This window comes from Coccomyxa subellipsoidea, assembly GCF_000258705.1.
Source record: "Coccomyxa subellipsoidea C-169, whole genome shotgun sequence".
Lineage (NCBI taxonomy): Eukaryota > Viridiplantae > Chlorophyta > Trebouxiophyceae > Coccomyxaceae > Coccomyxa > Coccomyxa subellipsoidea.
Genome location: NW_005178016.1, coordinates 26520 through 39235, shown reverse-complemented (window position 1 = coordinate 39235; position 12716 = coordinate 26520). Strand labels below are relative to the sequence as shown.

At 48.0% G+C, this 12716-nt stretch overlaps 1 protein-coding gene across 1 annotated transcript; it reads left to right on the top strand.

The window, feature by feature from the left end:
• Positions 1-6883: 6883 nt before the first annotated feature.
• COCSUDRAFT_55018 (hypothetical protein) lies at positions 6884-9513 on the top strand. Its single transcript, XM_005642551.1, has 5 exons — positions 6884-7170; positions 7283-7501; positions 7744-7919; positions 8374-8541; positions 8697-9513. The coding sequence occupies exons 1-5, from the start codon at positions 6958-6960 to the stop codon at positions 8833-8835; spliced, it is 915 nt and encodes a 304-aa protein (XP_005642608.1). The 5' UTR covers positions 6884-6957; the 3' UTR covers positions 8836-9513.
• Positions 9514-12716: the final 3203 nt, after the last annotated feature.

Genomic DNA, 12716 nt, shown 5'->3' with positions numbered 1-12716 from the left:
CCAAAGTCCATTAAGCTATAAATCTATAGATTGAGGGGGAAGCTGCTGTGTAACGGCTTAAGCAGACTGCAAACGGCAAAGGCCGCCGATGCAAGATCGTCACTATTAGTCTACTACGCTTGCATGGGGGCAGCGCCCATTACGAAGTATGTACTTCATAATTTTGTATCGCCAAACTTGGCCTTTTTGAAGAAGTGGTGCCTCAGCTGTTTGTTCATCGAGTAATATCTGAAACCTAGATGATATAGGTGATATTGATGATATCACGCTTGTTCTGCCACAGGCAAGGCTTGTCTGCACTGCAGACAAGCTACAGATACACTGTATAAACTGTATAAGATATACTGAATAATTTATTTATTGTTGGTTGAACCTGGCTGAAAGTTGCCACATTGTACATATACCCCTTGGTGGACATGCCATGATTTGAGGGAACCACAAGACCTTAGGGTTTTACTATTGTTGCCACTCCCTCCCATTCTTCCCATTCCTGCCATTCCTCCCATTGCTGCCACTGCTGCCATTAATGCCATTCCTGCCATTCCTCCCATTTCTCCCACTGCTGCCATTCCTGCCATTCCTCCCATTGCTGCCACTGCTGCCATTCCTTCCATTGCTGCCATTCCTGCCATTAATCCCATTCCTCCCATTTCTCCCACTGCTGCCACTGCTGCCATTCCTGCCATTCCTGCCATTCCTCCCATTGCTGCCACTGCCGCCATTCCTCCCATTTCTCCCATTCCCCCCACAGCTCCCATTCCTGCCATTCCTGCCATTCCTCCCATTTCTCCCACTGCTGCCATTCCTGCCATTCCTCCCATTGCTGCCACTGCTGCCATTCCTGCCATTCCTCCCATTCCTCCCACTTCTGCCATTCCTCCCATTTCTCCCATTCCCCCCACTGCTCCCATTCCTGCCATTCCTGCCATTCCTCCCATTTCTCCCACTGCTGCCATTCCTGCCATTCCTCCCATTCCTCCCATTGCTGCCACTGCCGCCATTCCTCCCATTTCTCCCATTCCCCCCACAGCTCCCATTCCTGCCATTCCTGCCATTCCTCCCATTCCTCCCATTTCTCCCACTGCTGCCATTCCTGCCATTCCTCCCATTGCTGCCACTGCCGCCATTCCTGCCATTCCTCCCATTTCTCCCACTGCTGCCATTCCTGCCATTCCTCCCATTGCTGCCATTCCTGCCATTCCTCCCATTCCTGCCATTCCTGCCACTGCTGCCATTGCTGCCATTCCTCCCATTCCTGCCATTTCTCCCACTGCTGCCATTCTTGCCATTCCTCCCACTTCTGCCATTCCTCCCATTCCTCCCATTGCTGCCACTGCCGCCATTCCTCCCATTTCTCCCATTCCCCCCACAGCTCCCATTCCTGCCATTCCTGCCATTCCTCCCATTCCTCCCATTTCTCCCACTGCTGCCATTCCTGCCATTCCTCCCATTGCTGCCACTGCTGCCATTCCTGCCATTCCTCCCATTCCTCCCACTTCTGCCATTCCAGCCATTCCTCCCATTTCTCCCATTCCCCCCACTGCTCCCATTCCTGCCATTCCTGCCATTCCTCCCATTTCTCCCACTGCTGCCATTCCTGCCATTGCTGCCATTTCTCCCATTCCTGCCATTCCTGCCATTCCTCCCATTCCTCACATTGCTGCCACTGCCGCCATTCCTCCCATTTCTCCCATTCCCCCCACAGCTCCCATTCCTGCCATTCCTGCCATTCCTCCCATTCCTCCCATTTCTCCCACTGCTGCCATTCCTGCCATTCCTCCCATTGCTGCCACTGCTGCCATTCCTGCCATTGCTGCCATTTCTCCCATTGCTGCCACTGCTGCCATTAATGCCATTAATGCCATTCCTGCCATTCCTCCCATTTCTCCCATTGCTGCCACTGCCGCCATTCCTGCCATTCCTCCCATTTCTCCCACTGCTGCCATTCCTGCCATTCCTCCCACTGCTGCCATTCTTGCCATTCCTCCCACTGCTGCCATTCCTGCCATTCCTCCCACTGCTGCCATTCCTGCCATTCCTGCCATTGCTGCCATTTCTCCCATTCCTGCCATTCCTGCCATTCCTCCCATTTCTCCCATTTCTGCCATTCCTCCCACTGCTGCCATTCCTCCCATTTCTCCTATTGCTGCCACTCCTCCGATTCCTGCCATTCCTGCCACTGCTGCCACTGCTGCCATTCCTGCCATTCCTGCCATTCCTCCCATTTCTACCACTGCTGCCATTCCTGCCATTCCTCCCATTTCTCCCATTGTTCCCATTGCTGCCATTCCTCCCACTGCTGCCACTGCCGTTGTTGCTGCCATTCTTCGGAAGGGCAGATCCACCCCCTTCTCCAAAGCTTAAACACAAGGTTCATAAGGGTTCGCTCCCTCGTCCCAATACCCGGATGCAGCATGCAGAGATAAAACATTGTGAAGATAGCTGCTTCAACATGTCAGGCTAAGCAAGAATGCATTCTTGTGTGGCAAACACTGACGAGCTCGTACAATTTTTTTTTTCCGAAGTTGAGTTGCAAGGGTCCACCAAGAGTGAATGAGAAGGCTCCATGCATCGCAAGTGAAACAGAGGAGGTGTTTTACAAGACTGAGCACTTACATCAGAACACCACATGCCCAGCGTACATTTGAGCAACCTTTGTACTCCAGGATGGAAAGGCAGGCAAGTGATCATTTGCGGCGCTTAAAAGCACCCAAAGCGCCCCTATTGAACAGGAATTTGAAGGCAGGCGATGACGCTGCTGCGCCAGGAGCGCTGTTGTACCCGTTGGCGCGTCCCCGCTCCTGCCGCGGCGGCTTTATAAAATATTGATGGTGGGGGTGCCGTGCGCGTCCCGGGGCGCGGCCAGGCGGCAGCGGCGCGCTCCTGCCGCGGCGGCTTAATAAAATATTGAGGGTGGGGTTGCCGTGCGCGTCCCGGGGCGCGGCCAGGCGGCAGCGGCGCGCTCCTGCCGCGGCGGCTTAATAAAATATTGAGGGTGGGGTTGCCGTGCGCGTCCCGGGGCGCGGCCAGGCGGCAGCGGTGCGCTCCCGCCGCGGCGGCTTAATAAAATATTGAGGGTGGAGTTGCCGTGCGCGTCCCGGGGCCCTGGGTTGCGCCCCGGAGGAATGGGAGGAATGGCAGGAATGGCAGCAGTGGGAGAAATGGGAGCAGTGGGAGAAATGGGAGGAATGGGAGGAATGGCAGCAATGGCAGCAGTGGGAGGAGTGGCAGCAATGGCAGCAATGGCAACAGTGGGAGGAGTGGCAGCAATGGCAGCGATGGGAGGAATGGCAGGAATGGCAGGAATGGCATTAATGGCAGCAGTGGCGGCAATGGGAGGAAAGGGAGAATGGGAGGAATGGCAGGAATGGCAGCAGTGGCAGCAATGGGAGGAATGGCAAGATTGGGAGGAGTGGCAGCAATGGGAGGAATGGGAGGAATGGGAGCAGTGGCAGCAGTGGCAGCAATGGGAGGAATGGCAGGAATGGGAGGAATGGCAGCAGTGGCAGCAATGGGAGGAATGGGAGAAATGGGAGGGATGGCAGCAGTGGGAGGAATGGGAGAGGTTAGAAGGTTGCTCATGCCTAATTAGTAACAATGGGAACAATGAATGGGAGTAGCACAATGCCAAACCCTAAGGGTCTTGTCGCACTATGCATGATTTCGGGAAACCCCAATGAATTTAATTTAATTGGGTCCGACCCAATGAGTCACCCGGTGAATCGGGCATTCGCACGTTGGCATTGCCCATCATGGGTTGGCATGGTGGTCTACTTTTACCATCCCACGCCAACACGTGCGTAGATGGTATACATCAAGTAGATCGGGCCGGCGGCCGGCCAGCGGTTGCAAATAATCAGGGGAAACGGCATACTTGTACAAGGGAACATATACCCGACATCGAGCATTGTTATGTGAGAGATATTAGGTTCATCACTGATTCCAAAGGTATCGATCGTGCAATCCCTCTGGACCCTAAGGCTTCACGTGACCTCTAAGAGGGGCACATGGTACATGATAACGTATGACAACAAATTTGACGAATCTTACTCAACTCGCGTCTCACGGGTCTTTCCGAGTACACATCATAGTGACTATCTAGATGGTACAACTTGTTTAACTGACTCCAAACTTTAATCACTTCTTTTTAGGACTTGCACGGGGCGATTTCTCTGTGATAGCTTATAAATTAGCTAGCTTTAAGGATTACTTGTACTACCTATAGAAACTGTTGTGAATGCAACATTTTGATGTACCTGTCATTAAGTACGATTCCGGTCTAATTGATCCCAACATGTTCATCCCAGACAGTTCTCATCATCATGCATGCCAGCAGTGCTTGAAACGGAAAATCTTAGCTGCCGAGAACGGTTCGCAAGGCCACAGAGTGCCGCCGAGCGAAAGCCTTGACAGGCTCTTATAATCTGAGTTGGTGCATATATAATTTTCCTTCGAGAGAGGAATAAGACTTTTTTTCTTTTACAGAGGTTCGCTTGGTGCTTGCCGGACAAACACGTGCTCACGCACTTTGCAAGACACTTCTTTCCCCGACCCAATCCTGGTGGGAGTGCGTGAAAGAGATATCCTCGTGACACAGAGAATGTTGGCAGATAGAAGCAGAACGTGATAGCCAATGCGATTTATTCACTTCTTGCTTTTGGCAACAATTTGTGGCATCGCTGTTTTCAGGTGATCAGTATTGTACCAAGCCCTTGCTATTCAATGTCTTTCTTTGGTAGGTGCAATTTTGCGTAAAATTTTATTATTCTCTTGCGCCCATAGCCTTGGCCCCCCAAATATCCCAGGCAGTTATACGCCTTTTAACATTTCCGATCCTTCGTGACCCATACGTGAAATTTGAGGCCGAACTGACATGTCTTCTTGCAGTGGCATCAGGAATTCTACAGGACACCTCCGTTTGCAATCGTCTACGTATCAAAAAGCTAGCACTGTCGTACTGTATCGCTATGCTTTGTTCAGAAAGGAGCATCTACAGAACTTGGAATTATTTTTTGAAAAGGGAATGGGAGGTGTCCAGGTGGATTATTTTTTCATTGCGATCAAGGTATAGCCACAATGCTATCTGAAATTCATCTTGAGACGTGTGATGATTGGTAGATGAACTCCCCTACGAATGTCATACGTTGCCGCACTGGAAAGAGATCGGGCGGAGAAAAGTTATGTGTCAACAATCGATGTCTCGTAGTGTGTACCTCGTCCCTTTCAAGTTTCTGTACTTATTTTACAGGGGCCAGGGGACGGTGAAAATGAAGTCCATCGCTTGCCCAGCAACCTTGTAGGTTTTTTACACAAGGAAAGGTGTTCCGGTTGGGTGTCTTTAGTGAATTTCTTATTGAAGCGGCATGCGCGCTTTGCACAATATCAAAAATATATTTTCCTTGATGCCTCGCTTCGTGGCCCTGTCTTGCCTCAATATTTGCCGGTAAAACTCTGTGCCTTTGTGGTAAATAGTCTGTCCACTTGTTGCCTGGCCTAATTTGCTTTATCACTTTTCTCACGCCCCCATGCTGTTGTTGAAAATGTTGTTAATCTACTTGCCGATCCTAATTACGGTTTGCAGGACAATTTGCATTGGACATCCATTTACTCAGAAAAATTAAAGGACAACATTCAAATGGTTGGGGACACTTTAAGCTGCAATCGTTTGGACCCTGGATTTTGGGTGAAGACCAAAAACCAGAAGCATCCCTTGGTGGATGGCCGAATGTTCGCTGTGACCAAGGTTAGCTCTGCCTGAATGATCTCCTACAAAGAAAAGAAGGGACTGAAATTTCTGTATGTCAGGCCTCTATGTCAAAATATACGGCGGCCAAAGAATTGTACCTTCTCTGCAGGCTGGGTTGCAAGCAATTATGAGAAATAATGAGATTCGTGAGTGCTGTGATACTTGTGATACTATGGAAGCCAGCTTGCATCAGTTTGAGGAATTGGCGTCTTTGGCTATAGCTGAGGCGGGCTATGAAGTTGCCTTTCTTACAGTGACATCAAAGGTTACCAGCGCAAGCTGGATGGCGGAAGCACGGCGGCTTTGTGATAGGTAATTGAGCCCTGCTCAACATGAATGTAATGTGCAACATATGTTATCTCGCTGCTCGCTTTCCTACATCCAGTTGATGCTTGAAGACCCAGCACCGTTATTATGCAATTCTCCACATTCTGCCGATTCTCTGTTATTCAAACATCAGGGGTTTCTTAGATTGTTTCTTGGAGCCGAGGTGTAACAAAATCATGTCATCAATAATTGCATGAAATGTCAGGGTCAACGTCGGTGGAGGGGAAGGTATCGGCATTTTCTCAATATGGAACTTTATAGATCGCCAAATCCAAAGGACGCCCATCACTTCCACCGCAAGTGAGGTGCATCGCATTTCCTTTTTCATTTTGGTTGTTTTGGGCGTGCGCAACAATCACTACGTTGTTATCGATTTTGAAACGTAATATCACCACACCCTTGTACAAAGCCTGAGCCGGCAAATGTTTTCTATATTAATGTTCACACCGAGTGGCAACCCTTCCTTCCTTCTTGGCTCCCGCATTGCTTTGTATGTCTTGCATTCTATGTGATTCATTGGTTTTTAGCTTTGACTTTGCTACAACAGACTTAGTCTTCTTATCTAGAGACTGAGCAAGGATGCTGAAGTAACGAATGGCATTGATTATGGACACTTGTAGTTGATGCAGGAAGAGCAAGACTCAATAGGACAACCATGGAATTTCAGAGATCAACCAGCAATGACACAAAGCATTAATACCGGTCAAATGCATTCTTCTGAAGAAGCCAGAGGGCCACTTGAGACGGTGTCTGTGATTCCTTCAGAACACCAACACAGATATGGGTTTCCGGCAACAAGGGCAACGAAAGTGCTTGTGTCATATTCTTACTATCAAAAAGACAAAGTCCAACTGGAGAACTTCCAGTTCTTCACAAGGGTTGCAATGGGTGGAAGTCACCATTTTATACGTCCTCACGATACTGATACTTTCATTGTAGTGAACACAAGGAAGTGTTCGCCCTGCCGATCGCTGCTCACAAAGGCCCAGGAGTACAACAAAGAAGTCTTGAAAACTGTTTCGAAAGCTTGGATGGGGGATGGTTTCACGCTGCTTTTGCGGAAGCAGAATATTGGAATGGATTTTGCGGCACACAACGTGCGAACGCACTTGTTGATGACTTGTGGTGGTAGACATCTGTTGAAAATTGAACCAGGATTGAACCAACCATATGTAGCTCTTGATTTTAAATGGATTTTTTTACATGCAGGTGACCATTGAATGGTGCCGCCAGTTAGATATCATAAAGCAATACAAATACTTTATTTTTTTGAATAGCTCTGTAAGAGGACCATTTTATCCTTCCTACTTGCCGCCGTCATGGCAGTGGACGCAAGTCTTCACGGACAGGATTGATGAGAATGTCAAACTGGTTGGGTCATCGTTGGTTTGTTTGCCTCCGACAGATCTAGGAGGCCCGGGACCAAGGGTAACGATTGACAACCCGTGCTTCTGTTACAAACATGCACTACGTTGCCAAAACATTATGTGTAGCTGCAAAATAAGTTGATGCTCATGTTGGTCAACATATATTCGTTGCAATCCGGCTGTATTATCACAGTTCCGCTGGTATCCTTTGCAATCTGAGGAACCTTTGCATTGTACAGACAATCGTACGAAATTACTCTACATCGCATATTTTGCAAATGCAATCGGTTTCTGTGCGTGTAGGTGGAGTCTTGGGCCTTCGGTGTGGATAGAATAGGCCTGAAGACCGTGTTGGACGAGGGTGTCTTCCATGTTCGTAAGTGCAAGCTCTGTAGTGACGGTATTGTAGTCAAGGGGGAGTACGGCCTTTCCACCGCCATCTTCAATGCTGGGTACAACATTGCAACCATCATGTCGATGTGCGCTCCCCCATAAGCTTCACTCCAAATCTGACACTTTGTTGTCAAAAAGCATTAAAGTTAAGACTTTACTTGCAGTCGCTACCCTAGTTGAACGTTTTTTGAACCTTCCAAATTCAATTACTTTGTAGTAAGTTACTGTGACATCGTACAAACATAGGTCTCCATGATTATTGTCTTAGGTTATTGTCAGCTGAAATTTTTGCAAGAAAGGACTATCATCGTTCCTGTTTGGGCAAGGAAAAGTGCAGCATTAGTCAGGTGCCTAAGAACCTGAAGAACAACATCACTGTTTGGGCCATTGCTCATCACGCCCCTTCAGGCTCACGTGCCTCACATGATGACAGCGCATTAGGTGCAATCATTGGTCCGAGTCATCGTTGTTTACTTACAAACAAATTACTGTATTTTGTTTCCGGTGGGCGATCCAGACATGCATCATTGTCTTCTGCAGGTATCCTGTCGGGATTAATTGGAGGAAAAGGGTTCATTGGAAGTGCAACAACAATACGCATCCATCTCGTCATGGGACATACGATAATATCTCTATGCATCCATTTGAGACTGTTTTTGTAAAGGCCAGCTGGAAAGTCGGTGAACCTCACCTATCTGCCTACACACGGTACCCTTACCTCTTTGCAGTGTGGAATCCTTGTCTTCGCAATTTGTGTATATTACATGTTGATGTCTGACCATGTGACATAATTTGTACGGCATGAGCAGAATCACGCCATTGAATATTCATGGAACTCTTAAAAGTTATATTTGGTGCACCAGGTGGTTTTTAGCACATTCAAATGGACACGCCAATACACAAGGGTTGTATGCTGACAAAATGTATAGATATGCAACAAGTCAACTTGCACAAGAGATTGATATTGATGCCGATTTGTTCAAGGTGGATTCCTTCAGTTAGTGCAGGTTTTGCTTGTTGTTGACATCAGCCTGAGTGTGACACAGTGAGGCAGCTAATGTCGTGAGTCGCCATGGCATTATCTGTGCTGCTGTGGGGCAATTTGCAGGGGCAGGTGCAACCGATCTGTGTTTTGTTGCAGCCTGTAATAAATCTAATTGAAAATTGAATCAGATTCGTTGGGTGATTTGCAAGCCTAGAAGAAGGTGGATCCAAAATCTTCACGACCCTAGTCTGAAGAACTTAAAGGCTTAGGATATTGGCCTAAATAGCTTATAAGCTCCTTCCTAGAAGTCCAAACTCCGAGAAGATTACATACAAAAGGTACGGTACTAGATACACAACTGCTACCCCTTGTTAGAGCTACCCCAGTGGTGAATGATTGCGGATCAGATGAACTTTTTATTGAACATCTTTTGTGTTTGATTGCCCCGATATGTGACAATTAGGAAAAAATTCTTAGCTATTTAGTTTTGCACCACTTTCAGCCAGTCATGCATTTTTGAGGCAAACCTGTACTGATATCAAGCCAATTTTTTGACGGAACACAGTTTAGAAAGTTTTGATATGAAGATGGGCAGTGACAGACTCCCTACAAGACCAATTAGCCTCAGGGGGGTAAAGACACACAAAACTAGTGGCTGCCACAAGGTCTCAATAATGTAATAATGATATATTACCACACTACGTAATTACTGCATTAGTACCATTTAATAGTCCCCAAGGGCCCTTCGAGGGATGCACAAAATAATTAGGGGCTAGGGGCAGCCTGCGGAATTAAGGGCAAACCCTAAGTTGAGAACAACTGAGATCTGGCCATTACAACGCCCCGAAGGCAGCCTGCTCTGAGAGGCCTGTGAGTAGAGACTGTGCCTCAGGGGTACACGACGTCATGCGCGGTGCTCCCACACTCCTTCGGCAATTTGAGCCACGAGGCCGAATACAAGGGAAACATGCATCCGATGAGAGTCTCCCTGATAAAACATCTTATAAATCTTAGGGATGCCCCGAATTTTTAGCCAACTACCGCGGCAGCGGCCTTTTCCCGCCTGTTCTTGCCTTATTCAGGGATCAAAGCAACACTCGAGGGCCCCAAACTTTTCTTGTAACACGTTCGTGGTACGCCGCCAATAATATACTTTTGTCATCGAGAGATCTCAGCAGACGCAATTGCAAAGAACCAGAGAAGTCAAATGACCCTTTCTTCCTAAAAATTTTTGCTGCTTTTACTTTCCCAGATGGTCAAAGTCTTCATCTAGATCCGACAGATTGTAGGCAAACTCTGCGCTGATTTATTTTGCGTGTATTTGACTGAGCCTCTGGCGTTGGAAGATCATCTGGATGGAACAGTTGTTGCGGTGGCAGCTGTGCAACTTCGTTATGGTTGGTGGGCATTCTTTGGGTAAAGAAAAGTATACTTGTAGGTGAAAGGTTCGGCATAGGCATAGGTTCTTAAGCAGACTAAGTAAGACTCCCAATTACATGCACATGTCCAAACCAAGGTACTTGAAGTACAGCCTGAGGCCGCCTGCCGGCAGTATATCTGAAATATTTTGAAGCACGTTCGTCTCTGTTTTGGGGCCCTGAGAAACAATGCGGAATCGCCGCAACCATGGAATCACGGCTTTGCTCCACGTAGCCGGTGAATCTTGGGACGTCCTGGCCTACGGTTCCATGGGAACCGCACACTTGGGTATCGCCAGGATTTCCCACGACAGTCAGCTTTCCCATGATTTTCCATGACGGTGGATCGTGTGAAATCATGGTTTAAAGCGCAGAAATAAGACAAATAGCGCTAGAAATGGGCAGGGCAAGACGGCAACGTGACGGCAGCCTGTCGCACGAACGACGATGTCTCGAGAAAAAGTGCAAAAAAAAAAACGCAGTGCACATCACGGGATCAAACCTGAGACCTTTAAAATAGCAACTAGAGGACAAGCTTTTACATCTACAATCACATGTTGGCAGTGTTGCTTTCTTCCTGTATATAACCGCACGATCCGGCCCCGTTTTGGACGTTCCAGACCTCGCAGCCACTGCGGAATACATCGCGTGGCCATCATAATCATCTACATACATTTAAGAACCCTTAGAATGAGCTCTCGTGTCGGGTGCAGCCTTTTGATTACATTCGCGGCAAGCTTTACTTTACGGCAGAAGATACGAACGGGCTGGGCCACTGTTGTGCGCTGCTATAGCAGGTCATCGTGGCTATGATAGTGCAAGAGACTGTGCAAAACAGATCGCAGAGCTTAGACACTGCCTACCGCTGTGCAGTAGCGCTAAAGGAGAAAACAGTAACACTCGTGAGGGATACCATGATATTCAGCCATGGCTTTTCATGTGTGAAGCAGCTTCATGCATGGAGATACCCTAGGTTGAAGTTTTCATGGGATTTTCTCAAGAATTGAATCTCCCAAGATTTCAAATGAAGTCGCATCCCATTAATGCTCAGTTGAGACCTGCAATCAGTGATTGCAGGAGTTCATGGGAAATTATGGGCTGGATGTCCCCGGCGCCCCATGGTCAGGCCCCTGACTCAGGGGGCTCAGATGGGAATTTCCATGGTGCCAGAACATCATGAAATGATGTGATGTGTAAATCATTGGTCTGACACGGCGTCCCAAAACAGAGACGGTTCAGGCCTATGTAACAATTGCGTTGAGAAGATTAGGTGTTTTCACTATTATTAAACCAGCAAGTGGTTTTATTAGAAATGCTGAGAATGTCTCAAAGATATGTTCGGCTCAACTTGAACTTCCGCATCATACGGCGGGTGCGTGCAGCTCGTCGCATAGGTCTCTGATCTAGATCTGAGGCGGCGGCCCGCCGCCTGGTGTCTCGTTGGAAGGATCTCTTTAAGACTTTTTCAAAGCACCTTTAGTTTGCTAAAAAAGGTGGGCCATTCGCAAAGATACATGTTTCGACAATATCCATTAAGATTCGATGAGTATTGGTTAAGTCATGCTTTTGCAGATACGCTCGGCAAACTGTCTGCCCAGTTTGTCCGAGGATCTAGGTGAAAGGTATTTTAGGGCCAACCTCGTATTCCAACATCAGGTCGGCGTAGTTGAGTCTTTTCATGCTCGCTTTGTCTTGATTTCTCATTAATCCTGATCACAGAATGACCCCTCATTACGTAGGGTATAGATTTTCAGGGGTCACACAGTTTATAGTCCTTGTTTTCGGACGGAGTACCAAGGGTCTAGGGTATTGCCATCCCATCCACTGTTGTAATCCACTTGACCTTAAGGCGCCAACTTGACCTGCTATACACCAATGCACAAGGTAGGAAAGGCAGGATGCAAAGACAGGCCTGGCTCGGTCATTAGCTTTTATTGCTACTCCTGCGACTCCTGTAACCCTAGAACTGTGTTCTAGGGTTCCACTCTTGCCACTGCAGCCACTCCTTCTGATGTTGTCATTCCTCTTCTCCCGCCACTCCCGCCACTCCCTCTACTCTTGCCACGCTTGCCAGTCCTGCCATTCCAGCTACTCTGGCCATTCCTTCCACTCCGACATTCTTCTACTCCTGCAGTTCCTTCCACTCCTTCTACTAGTAGCACTCCTGACATTCCAGCCAAACCTGACACTCCAGCCACTCCAGCCACTCCTTCTACTTCGTCCACTCCAGCCATTCCTGCCACTTCTGACATTCCAGCCACTCTAGCCATTCCCGGAATGGGCCAGCCACCGTTGTCTGCCAGACACAGTGTGGTAGCATTGAGACATACCCTGACTGGTCTTCCATTTGTCATGAAGGTCGTGCTGTGATTGAACTGGAGGCGCAAGTTTATACCATGATGACAGATTGCTAATCTGTTGTTTGGACATGCCTCTCCTGTAAGAGGCTTCATGTTAACACAAGGATCAATTTGGCATAA